Below are 11310 nucleotides of genomic sequence, written 5' to 3' on the forward strand. Positions count from 1 at the left end.
CAAGTTTCAAAGGCTCCAGATATTTGACTTCCATCCAAAAGCCAACACCTTTTTGCTGAAGTACTCTTCACGTCTATTTCCCCATGATCTTTGCAATAATCGTGTAACTTAGGCCACCTCTCTTAGCTCAGGCTAAGCTAATAAATAGCGGCTTCTCCTAGACAATATGGCACATTCATGGCTGAGCTGAGAGTTCATCTCTTCCAAGTCGGAGCTCAGGCTCAGAGCTACTATGTGACAATTCAGGTTCAAGTGAGACTTGGGGAAAAGGCACATCTCAGTGGTAGAGCATCCGCTCTGCCTGGAGCAGGTACCGTGCTAAATCCTTAGCTTCTCCAGGTAGAGCTGATGAAAAACTCCTGCCTGAAAAGCTGGAGAACAGATTAAACAGTACTGAACTAGATGGGCCAGTGGCCTGACTCTAAGGCAGCCTCTTGATGTTCATATGTTGCCCTTTTAATTCATTGCATAAAGTGAGTCCTGTACTTACTCAGCCTTTGCTTTTGCCGATATTTAGAATGTCCGCACAGACATCGTGATGGATGTTGGCACCAGCTTGAACCCGGCTATAGATATAGGGCAGGTAAGCAATGCAACACGATCCTTTTCTGTGGCGCTGAAGCGGGTCTGCATGCTAGCTAGATTATTAAATTGGCCAATGAGCAGCAACAGGCCTGATAAACAGCAGCATGAACTGTTGTGGCAGGAGAGATGGTTAATTGCTAATTTATTATTCGCTTGTTTTTGCTCATCAAGATTTTGGCAAATGATTCATTTCTGCACAATGAAACGGGAAAAATTAGATCTAGTGTTCATTGCACTGTTCCCAAGCTTTTGTTTTGCATTCTCCAAGTCAGTTACTCTAGAGTAATTCTATTTACTTCAGTGGCCCTATTGCACCAAGTAGTCAAAGGAGTCTTGTTTTGGATAGGCTAAACCTCATATTTTTGGGTTCCTTTTTCATTTTAACCTGCAGACCACCTGAACCCTTAAAACTAGACATACTAACCTAAACTTGAGGCTTCCTGTACCAGCAACTAAATACTGAAATTGGGCAGATACAGATAAATTTGTTTATGAATCATCACTCATGATGACCATATGCCACAAGGTCATTCTGCTATTATCCCATAAATATTTGGACTACCAATATTTATTACTAATACCAGCAGTGGCAGCACTCCTGCCACTCCTGCATGATGTTCATTTAGCATCAAACATGTCCTAGCCAATGAGAAAAATTAACTGAAAAGTTCCACATGGCTATGGGATGAAAACTGCCTTGGTCATTTTGGAGGACTCCTACTTCTCAATTCAGTTCTGATTGGGGAAGCCCAGGAGACATCAGTGGCCTTGGGTGGCATTCAAATACATTTTACTCAGAGTAGACTAGTTGAAATTAATGAGCATGACTGAGTTAGGTCCATTTATTTCAGTGGGTCTTCTCTGAGTAAAATTTAGTTGAATGCCACCCCAGGAGTGCTCTCTACCAGCTTTGGTTGGGATGGTCTTGCTGTGGTGATTTGGTCATGTCCAAACAAGACTACTGCAATGTGCTCTGTTTGGGGCTGACTTTTTATTTTGTGTCTGATTTGATTTTTGTGTGTTTACATTTACAGATAGAAGGAGCCTTTGTCCAAGGAGTTGGGCTTTTTACCCTGGAGGAGCTGCGTTATTCCCCAGAAGGCAACCTGTACACCCGCGGGCCTGGAATGTACAAAATCCCTGCATTCGGTGACATCCCAACAGAGTTTCATGTGTCTCTTCTCCGGGACTGTCCAAACAGCAAAGCCATCTATTCATCCAAGGTACAGTATCATCTGGAGCAGCAGGTTTTCCCACAGACATTGCACATTTTGACACAAAATAAACTGCAGTGAGGGAATGAGGAATGCTATTTTGCCTTATATTTCTTAGAGCAGGGGCTCCCAAACTCTGATCCATGAGATTCATTCAACTGGTCCATGGCATATCTGGGTTTGTTTCTGGGATACAACCCATGTACTAAAGAGACCAATGGACTATAATAATGTGGCTTGATCTTTACACAATATTGCCTTCTTTTGGACCTACCAGGTTCAATCCCTGGCATCTCCATATAAGGCAGGGAGAGAACGCTTCCTGAAACCCTGGAGAGCCAATGGCAGTCAGTGTAGGCCATGGACCAATGGTGTGAGGTGGTCTAAGGCAGCTTACTATGTTCCCAGTACAGTGGTACCTCGGGTTGCGAACACCTTGGGTTACAAACACCTTGGGTTACAGACTACTAACTCGGAAATAGTACCTCAGGTTAAGAACTTTACCTCAGGATGAGAACAGAAATCGTGTGGCGGCAGCGCGAGGCCCCATTAGCTAAAGTGGTACCTCAGGTTAAGAACAGTTTCAGGTTAAGAACAGCCCTCCGGAACAAATTAAGTTTGTAACCAGAGGTACTGGCCATGGGTACTGCATACTGTGAGCTGTGAATTAGTAGTGGCTGGAGCAATGCTTAATGCTCTTCAATCTCTCTAGGCTGTCGGTGAACCTCCCTTGTTCCTGTCAGCCTCCGTGTTTTATGCCATCAAAGATGCCATCGTCTCTGCCAGGGAAGAATCGGGACTGAAGGAGCCATTCCGACTAGACAGCCCAGCCACCCCAGAGAGAATACGCAATGGTTGTGTGGATAACTTCACCAAACTGGTAGGTTAACTGGCCTCTTTTCTCACGATTTCATCTTCTGTAATGAAATTCAGTAACCATTCCTTGGTTGTCTGCAGCTTTCATTTCAGTGGGTTCCCCTAACACTAATTAATGAATGCTTCATTAATTCAAGTGTGCCATACAAATGTGTTGCTTATTGCTTTCCTTAACAATAACCCCATGAGGTAAGTCAAAATTATTATTAGGAACAGGGGACAAATTTGATTCAGTTGGCATTTAAAGGCAAACGTACTTAATTTACAGTTTCCAAAGCAATGGGTGAACAGAAATGTAGCCATCCGTTGAATGCCTCCCAACTTGCACTTTGCCAAATTTTGCAGAGAAGTTCTGCAGCCAAACAATATGTACAAAAATTCACATAGGACTGAACCAGATATGCCTACATCCTTATCATGTAGTCAGTGCTTCTAGAAAAAGAGACGCCGGAACTCACTATGAACGCCTCCCTTGTTCTCTTAGAATGGCAAGGGTGCCCACCTGAGAGATGCTGGAACTGAGTTCCGGTAAGTTCCAGCTGAAAAAGAGCTATGCATGTAGTAAATGCCAGTCAGCCAAATTTAGTGCTCAGCTTGGCAATCTTGTTCTGTTTGGCTACCCCTGATTCACACCATGTGGTTGTCCTCCAGCTGTTGTTGGATACCCAACTCTCATCAGTCCCAGTGTGGTGAAGGGACAGGGATTATGGGAGTTGTAGTCCATCAGCCCCCGGTGTAGAAGATAAGTAAATCTGAAAATGGTTACATTCTGTAGTTGCCCAGCAAAGGCCATGCCAACTTTGGGACATGGTCTAGACATTTCAGATGAAGACAACTGTTTATCATCCTTCTCTTTCAATTATTTCACTCTTATTTTTTTATCCAGTGTCCATCTGCTGAGCCGGGCACCTTTAAGCCCTGGTCTGTGAGAGTATGAATGAAGTAACCTCTAGGAACCATCTCCACTCATCAAGCTGGTTTCACCTCAGGGGACCAAAAGGAAGCAATGACTCACTGCTGAAAACAGATCTGTGTTCCTGCACCTGCCCTGCAGATTCATGAAGCTTTATAATTTAATAGCTGAATTGTCCATTGCCTAAGGAAAGGGTTCCTGTTGGTGGAATACAGCTGGCGTGAAATGTAACAAAGAGGGGGGAAATGTATGGTTTTGCTCTCTGTGAAATCTGAAATCCTTACGTAGTTCATTTAAGCTCATGGCAAAGATCAGCGAAACCCGTTTGCTAATATGTTCACTTTTACAGTGTAATCACGACATTCAATGAAATGCTAATTTGAATTGATTATGATGCAGCCAGTCCCCCCTTTTCAGTTTTCCATCCTTCCTCTTTTGGATGTATGATTGCAAGCAACAATGAGGGCAGGACCCCATTGCATCCTCTCTCTGAATCATAAGGATGTGGGAAGTTCATTAACATTTAATTAATGAGATCCCAGCCTCCACTCCCACCTTCTACTTTGCTTTTGTATGCTGAGGATATGAGATAACACTGGAAGCAAATGCACAAGGGTTGGCTAATGTCATGATCCTCAGTATAGTTACTGAGTAGGTAGATAGGTTGATTTCAGTGCCACTTACTCCAAGTGTGATTGGAGCTGATGTTTAAGAGTTAGGGGGAAATAGCTATTACCTAGGTGGTTATGAATTATGGAGAGCCAGTTTGCATCCCATAATTAAGAGGGCCAGGTCCAAAAGTGGCCAGGATCCCTGTATCTTTTATTGACTGTGCAGAACAGATGACAAGCTATGCCTGATGAAATCCTCTCTTCTACGCAACTATTAGAAGAGCAGAAGTCTTGCCCTGTTTGTGCATCCGGCCACCTCACTTATGGTGCATTCCCCTCATTTGGTTTTGCTGAAAGTAAACCAGGGTAAATCTGTTAGGTTGCAAAAATATGAATGTGTTGAGGCTCACAAGGGACTTCTTTCGCACATTACTTGGCCATACAGAGGGGTTATGAAAAACACTCCATCAGAAAGATACTTAGCTAGGCTTTCCTTTATATTCTCCATGAGCTTTGATGCTTTGTGCAGCAGGCGCTAAATCCCATTTGCTAGCCGTTTGCAAATCTCCTAGAGGTACTATTATATCATTCTGCAAACTTGTTGTCAAAGTTTCAGGTGAACCCCTCCGAGTGAACTGAAGCAAATTGTACAGTTATATCTGAAATTTCATGCAGATTGCTGTGATCAGTTGACAAAAGAATGGTCCTCGAACGATGGCACAATGCAGAGAGTCTTGGCCAGTTGGCCAGGTTTGCTCCGAGATTAACCTGTGTTTCCCAAAGGTGTATCAGTTCATAATAGAACTGTTTGAATGAAAAGTCTGCACTCCATTTTCCCAGGCCGCACAATGTTGTATTTCCTATGCTAAACACCTCCTTTTCATATCAAAACAAAACAACACAACCTTATGGGAACTAGTTCTCAGAGAGAATTAGACATGAACTTATCCCTGAAATGTTCAGGAATCAGTGCATTGCATCATTCAAGAAAATGGATTTGCATCATGCCTTTGGGATAGAGTTGTCTTGTTGACGTTGGATGTGCTATATGAAAGCAGAGTGCTTTCTGGAACTTCTGAGACAGAAGCATACTCAACATTCACGGATGCTTCATTTTCTTGATTGCCGCTAGTAAATGGCGTTCTCACAATGTAAGAAAATAGCCTGCCAGAAGCAAATATGTGCATGAGCCAATGACAACTGAAACACTTGCTGCTTTTCTAAGGGTTTGCTTAGTATGCTAATATGCCCATCTTGACTTAGGGGCATTAAATGCTCTTCTGGAACTGTTTAATAATTATGAGCTGACACTATTGCCATTTACCAAAATGACTCCTAGCTGTTGATAGAGAACAATTTCTGTTCTGTTGAAATAAACAGATCAATCATGTCTCTCGCGCTGGTGTTAACTCTCCTGACTTTTGTGGTTTGTGTAATACTTGTGGAGTGGGCATATTCAGCGTCCGTCCCCAGTGCAATAATTCTGTACTGCAGCTTAAAGTGTGACTTTCTCTCATCCAAGAAGATCCATCCTTGACATTTGCTCTCATAAACCAACCCATGGCTTTTCTACAGGTTTCTGACCTATAAAAGGTTCTTTTTAACAGTACCTTTTGTAGGACAAAGGCTGAGGTTTCTCTCCCTAGTCTCCATAATATCTTGCCAAGCATAGAAGCAAACTGAAAACCTGTAGTACAATATTCTGGAAAATATGAAGCAATAGCAATAGTAACACTGACCTACAATTGTTAGTCCACGGTAATAACGATAAGTTACCAGGAAGCACGTAGTTTTGCTGAAACTGAGGACTTTATAGAATCTTTTAAATGAACTCTCTCATGAATTAGTGTCTTTGTGATCTGAATGTATAAGAAACACTGCTTGAAATGAACTATTGGGGGGGGGGATAAATGTGATTTGAAAAGCACTTTGTAAGTTTGCTAAATTACTCACTAGGAAAATACTGTCATTATTATGGGGGCTCTACACTGTGGATGGCTGTGCCACAAAATGTTGATATGGAGGGTAGAAGATTTTCTTGCCCTTTGCATTGGCATTCCCTATCCTAAACGCAGTCATTTATAACACCACCCAATTTATAACATGAGAAGAATGTCAAGCATGTACACATATGGGAGAAAACAAAAGGGGACACATATCAAAATGAGGTAGACAGGAGGCCAAATCTGCTCCCGACTCCTGATTACCGTACCTCAGAATCGATCCTTATTGCTTCCTGCACCGCTCCATCGTGGGTCCTGGTCACTTATAAAGCAGGGATAGAGAACCTGATTTAAGTCCCTGCTCTTAAGTCACTACTTCTAATTGGATGGTTTAGTTCCATTCCATTTAGTCGAAGGCCTTTACTAGGAACTGCAGGGGAACACAGTGCTGTTGTGCTCATGTCCTGGTTTCGGGCTTCCCACAGGCATCTGGCTGGCCACTGTGAGAACAGAATGCAGGACTAGATGAGCGATTGGCCTGATCCAGCAGGCCTGTCTTATGTTGCCCCCCCCCACATGCTGTTAGACAAGCTCCCATCAGCCCCATCAAGCATGGCCCAATGGTTGGGGATGATAGGAGTTGTTATCCAGCAACCTTTTAAGGGCTGCAGATTCCTTTCTCATGCTCTAGGGCATGTAATAGCAGTTCAATTGCTATGGAAGCAATTACCTAGAGTGGGGTGGACTCTTCCCCACTAGAGGTCTTGAAGCAAAGGCTACACAGCCAGTTGGGGGGTGTTTCAGCTCTGGCTTTCCTGCATCCAGCAGAGAGTTGGCCTATATGGTTTACTGGACATCTCACATTGATGGTTCTATGCCAGAATCTTGGAGCAGAATATCGTGCGCCATGTGTGGGAAGAACATGTGCACAAAAACAGTTCCAAAAACTAGTGTTAATAGTGCTTTAAATATACCTTCCTGAAGAAACCAGAGGCCTTTCTCCTGGGCATGGTCAGCCAATTGGTGCCAAAGAAGGATAGAACTTTATGTATGCTACAACAGCAGCAAGAATACTCATCGCAAAGCACTGGAAGACACAAGATCTACCCACCCGGGAAGAATGGCAGATGAAGCTGATGGACTACATGGAATTGGCGGAAATGACTGGCAGAATCCGAGACCAGGGAGAAGAGTCGGTGGAAGAAGATTGGAAAAAATTCAAAGTATATTTGCAGAAATATTGCAAAATTAATGAATGTTAGAAGGATGCTGGAATGAAGTTATATGGCTTTAGCAGAAATGTTATAAAGAATTAAGTAAAAATAGATTGTTAATGGGCCAAAGTGGAAAATTTAAGGTTAGATTGTGTTAAGATAAATTATAGAACAAAAATTGAGAAAGATGGAAAGGATTTGCTGAAATAGCTAATTTGAACTAGAATACAAAAAAGGGAGGTGTGAGGAGGTCGATGAAACAAGTAAATGAAAGGTAAAGATACGGAATATTGGATGTATTTTTAAATGTTTTTGTTTTTCTTGTTGTTTTGTTGTATTGCTTTTTGTTTTTCTTTTTATTTTTGATGTATTGTAAGGTATTGTTTTGTTTAATTTTTTATTGTCTCTTTTTTCTTTTTTCTGTAACTATTAAACCTCTAATAAATATCATTTAAAATAAAAAAAAAATAGTGCTTTAAACTCCCATAGCGTTTCTCTGTTGGGAGCCGCCCAGAGTGGCTGGGGAAACCCAGCTGGATGGGTGGTGTATAAATCATCATCATCATCATCATCATCATCATCATCATCAAAGTATTCCAAAAACAACCATGAACTTACTGCCCTTTAAGCACTGATTAAAAAAGGAATACAGTGTTACCAAAACCAAAGCGTTCCAAAAGCAAGGTTTTCGGCGTTTGAGAACCAAGGCATTTGAGAACCAAGGTGTTTTGGAACCAAGGTACCACTGTATGGAAGGAGGGGTTCTCAAAAGAGTAATGTAGATCCCCATTCTGTATACAAAAGAGGCTGTCACTAGACCAGCTAATTTCTACTGCATTTGTCCTTTATCACAGTAAAGGCCTTTCTCTGTTCTTCCAGCCAAAACAACCCTAACCACTTCCTGGAATGCAAGTGAGGTTCCAGAGCAAACTGCGGGGAAAGTGAAATGCGTGATAGTCAAACCGGAAAAAGTGGCACAGTCCTTTCCTCTCCCTGAGGGACAGTTGGCTGAGCATCTGCTCTTCTAGCCAGCGATAGGTCCACCGGATTTTGGAGTCTATGAACTCGGGGATCCGGATATTCTCCGGAAGCCCAGCCCGGAGCATTAAATGGCGCACCTCATTGTCAAGGAACCCAAACATTATTACGTAGTCATACCGCACGAGGCACGGTCTGCACAGAGTGACCGACGGTGTCCACTCCATGCTGCGATTCCTGGACCCGCTGTATAAGATGTACTGAACGAACTCCTTGAAGTTTAGGCCGTCTGCCATCCCATGCATGTAAGCGGAGATAAGTCTCTGGAAAGGCTCCCTGACAAACATCACTTTGGTGTAGGACTGCATTATAGCCTCCATGGAGGTCCGGTTATACTCACTCAGTGCCTTTTGACTGCCAAACCGCTGGTGGTGAGGAATTGGCAGCTGCAGGCTAACGTTTTTCTCCAGAAGCATCTCCAACAGCCGCTCCCAGCCCTCCACCCCAGTGGCTGGGGTTTTGCAATACAGGAAGTGCAGTTTGTGGTCCACCATAATTGAAGACAGGGCCTGGGAAGCTTCCTGTTGGGTAGGTGGGAGTCGGGTGATTTTACCTCTTTCGCTGCAGAAGGACCTCAGCGCCTTTTTCCTGAGCTGCTGAATATGCAGGAGACTGTCAAATGTCTGTGGGACATCTTCTTCCGCATCCTCCATGGCCAATCTGCCTGCAAAATAGGATCGGAGGAGGGAGGGGAGTTTGTCTGTGCAAGGGAAGGGTGCTAAGGACTGTGGACCCGGGATTAAATTATTCTCACTGGCTTGCACGGCAGCAGAATTACTATTCAGTTGTTTTATTGCCTGTTACTAATCAAAATGGAGTCCCCTTGGATGTGCTTTGTTTTTTAGATGCCATGCATGAATCTGTCAATTGCTTTCAAATTATTATTTCGTTATCTTCTTGCATTTATATCCCATCTTTCCCTCCAAGGAGCTCGAGGTGGTGTACCTGGTTCTCCCGTCCCCATTTTATCCTCACAACAACCCTGTAAGGTAGGTTAGGTGGAGAGGCAGTGACTGGCCCAATGTCACCCAGTGAGCCTCATGATTGAATGAAGATTCAAACACTGGTCTCCCAGGTCCTAGTCTGGTACAATAACCACTATACTACATTGGCTCTCCAGTCAAAGTGACTGTTAAATAGAAGAGTAAAAGCAAATATAATTTACTTGAGTAAACAGGACCAAGGAATGGGCATTTATGAATATCTCACCATATGAGATACAGTGGTACCTCGGGTTAAGTACTTAATTCGTTCCGGAGGTCCGTTCTTAACCTGAAACTGTTCTTAACCTGAAGCACCACTTTAGCTAATGGGGCCTCCTGCTGCCATCGCGCCGCCAGAGCACGATTTCTGTTCTCATCCTGAAGCAAAGTTCTTAACCTGAAGCACTATTTCTGGGTTAGCGGAGTCTGTAACCTGAAGCGTATGTAACCTGAAGCGTATGTAACCCAAGGTACCACTGTATTTTACAGAACTACCACAATTACTGCAGCAAAAGGCTACAGAAGTGCGAAAAACTTCCTCTGTCAGAATCTTTCATTCTAAATAATTATTAAAAGTACAACCCCTGTCCTCTAGTATGCTTGATGACTGAACTCAGAGGCACTTGACAGAACGAGAATACATTGCTGGACTGCATTAGGCTATAATTGTTTCTTGGACTGTCTTCTTATGGTGGCGGTGAATCCTACCTTGGTTCTGTGCTGTGTTTCTCCAGAGAAGGTGCCTCCGCCACAACAGGGAAATGAAACCCAGAAAAGCTAAGGTGAGGAGTCGAGCGAGGAAGCGCATGATCTTGTCTGCACTATCAAAGTGAACGGCTGCTAATGGAAGCAGAGAAAGCAACCTGAAGCAATGTCAGCAGGAGTCCCCTTGAGTGTTTACTCTGGGATGAAGCAACTGCGAGGGTCAGGTTAAAGTACTGTTTGCACATTCATGGGCCTTGCCTGCTTATCTGACTCTCAGGGAAACCGGGACTGATCGAAGGGCCCCAAATCATAGCTGTGCTTCCAACATACATAAGGATGATACAACATGGGAAACTACAAACAGCTTCAGGTGTCTGTGGGGAATGGCCCAGGCTGGCATCTTAATCTAAATGGAGCCGTTTATCCTCTTAATACATGGTTGCAAATAAAGCCTATGAACATCCTACCTAGACATTTGGGGTGCTTTGGGGGAAGCCACGGGCTTTAAATAGATGTGAATGGCTCTCCGATTGCTTTCTTCTGCAGAATATTTGTTATTGTTTCTAATAAAGCATTTTTAGCCACCCTTCAGGGTTAATACCTTTGTAAGGCGGCTTACAATGCAATAAAAACTATCTTAAATGCAACAGATTGATAACCCCAGCTGAAAAAAGGAGAAAGGAAGATACTTCAGATACTTTCATTTCCCCATATCACCCTTATATTTTCATCAAAGGGTGCTCAAACCATGATACCTTTTAAAAGCTGTGGATGCCCAAGCATCAAAAATTGTGGATTGTCTAAAAGAGGTATTGCCCATTTCCTCTCCTACAGACATGTCTATGTGCGTTTTTAAACAAAGCTTCAGTATGTGAAGATTTTGATGGAAACAATTCTTACATTCAAGAACAAGGAAAGGAAAGGAAAGGAAAGGAAAGGAAAGGAAAGGAAAGGAAAGGAAAGGAAAGGCTTGACTCCTGAAATTACCTCCAGAAGACTCAGAACCTCACACTGAGCTTCATACTTTATGGCTAAAAATGGAAGATCCACCAAAGAGGCTTACATGGAAAGGTGGAATTCACTGATTTTACAGGTAAAATCAGGGGGCGTTCTGGCTAGCTTGCAGACTTTTGCAGTTTAGTAGCATGGCACAGAGTGGGGAATGGGGCACAAAAGATTGCCACAAATCTATCCAGTTCACACTTTAGAGCTACCACTTAGGCACTGC

General features: G+C 43.2%; 2 protein-coding genes across 2 annotated transcripts in view; one reads left to right on the forward strand and one right to left on the reverse strand.

Annotated features, from left to right (window-relative positions):
• The window catches only part of XDH (xanthine dehydrogenase), a 58435-nt gene extending 52846 nt beyond the window's left edge, over nt 1-5589 (forward strand). The window contains exons 34-37 of the mRNA XM_028724488.2: nt 518-583; nt 1620-1808; nt 2512-2679; nt 3562-5589. Of these exons, the coding sequence (XP_028580321.2) occupies nt 518-583; nt 1620-1808; nt 2512-2679; nt 3562-3612 (474 nt within the window). The 3' untranslated portion in view covers nt 3613-5589. The remainder of the gene's footprint in view (nt 1-517; nt 584-1619; nt 1809-2511; nt 2680-3561) is intronic.
• A 2325-nt stretch (nt 5590-7914) lies between these two features.
• On the reverse strand, nt 7915-10279 carry LOC114593414 (carbohydrate sulfotransferase 8-like). Its single transcript, XM_028721749.2, has 2 exons — nt 10086-10279; nt 7915-9058 (listed from the first exon to the last, which is right to left on the reverse strand). The coding sequence occupies exons 1-2, from the start codon at nt 10183-10185 to the stop codon at nt 8247-8249; spliced, it is 912 nt and encodes a 303-aa protein (XP_028577582.2). The 5' UTR covers nt 10186-10279; the 3' UTR covers nt 7915-8246.
• Between the last annotated feature and the right edge of the window lie 1031 nt (nt 10280-11310).

The sequence above is a fragment of the Podarcis muralis genome, chromosome 3, assembly GCF_964188315.1.
Source record: "Podarcis muralis chromosome 3, rPodMur119.hap1.1, whole genome shotgun sequence".
Taxonomy (NCBI): Eukaryota; Metazoa; Chordata; class Lepidosauria; order Squamata; family Lacertidae; genus Podarcis; species Podarcis muralis.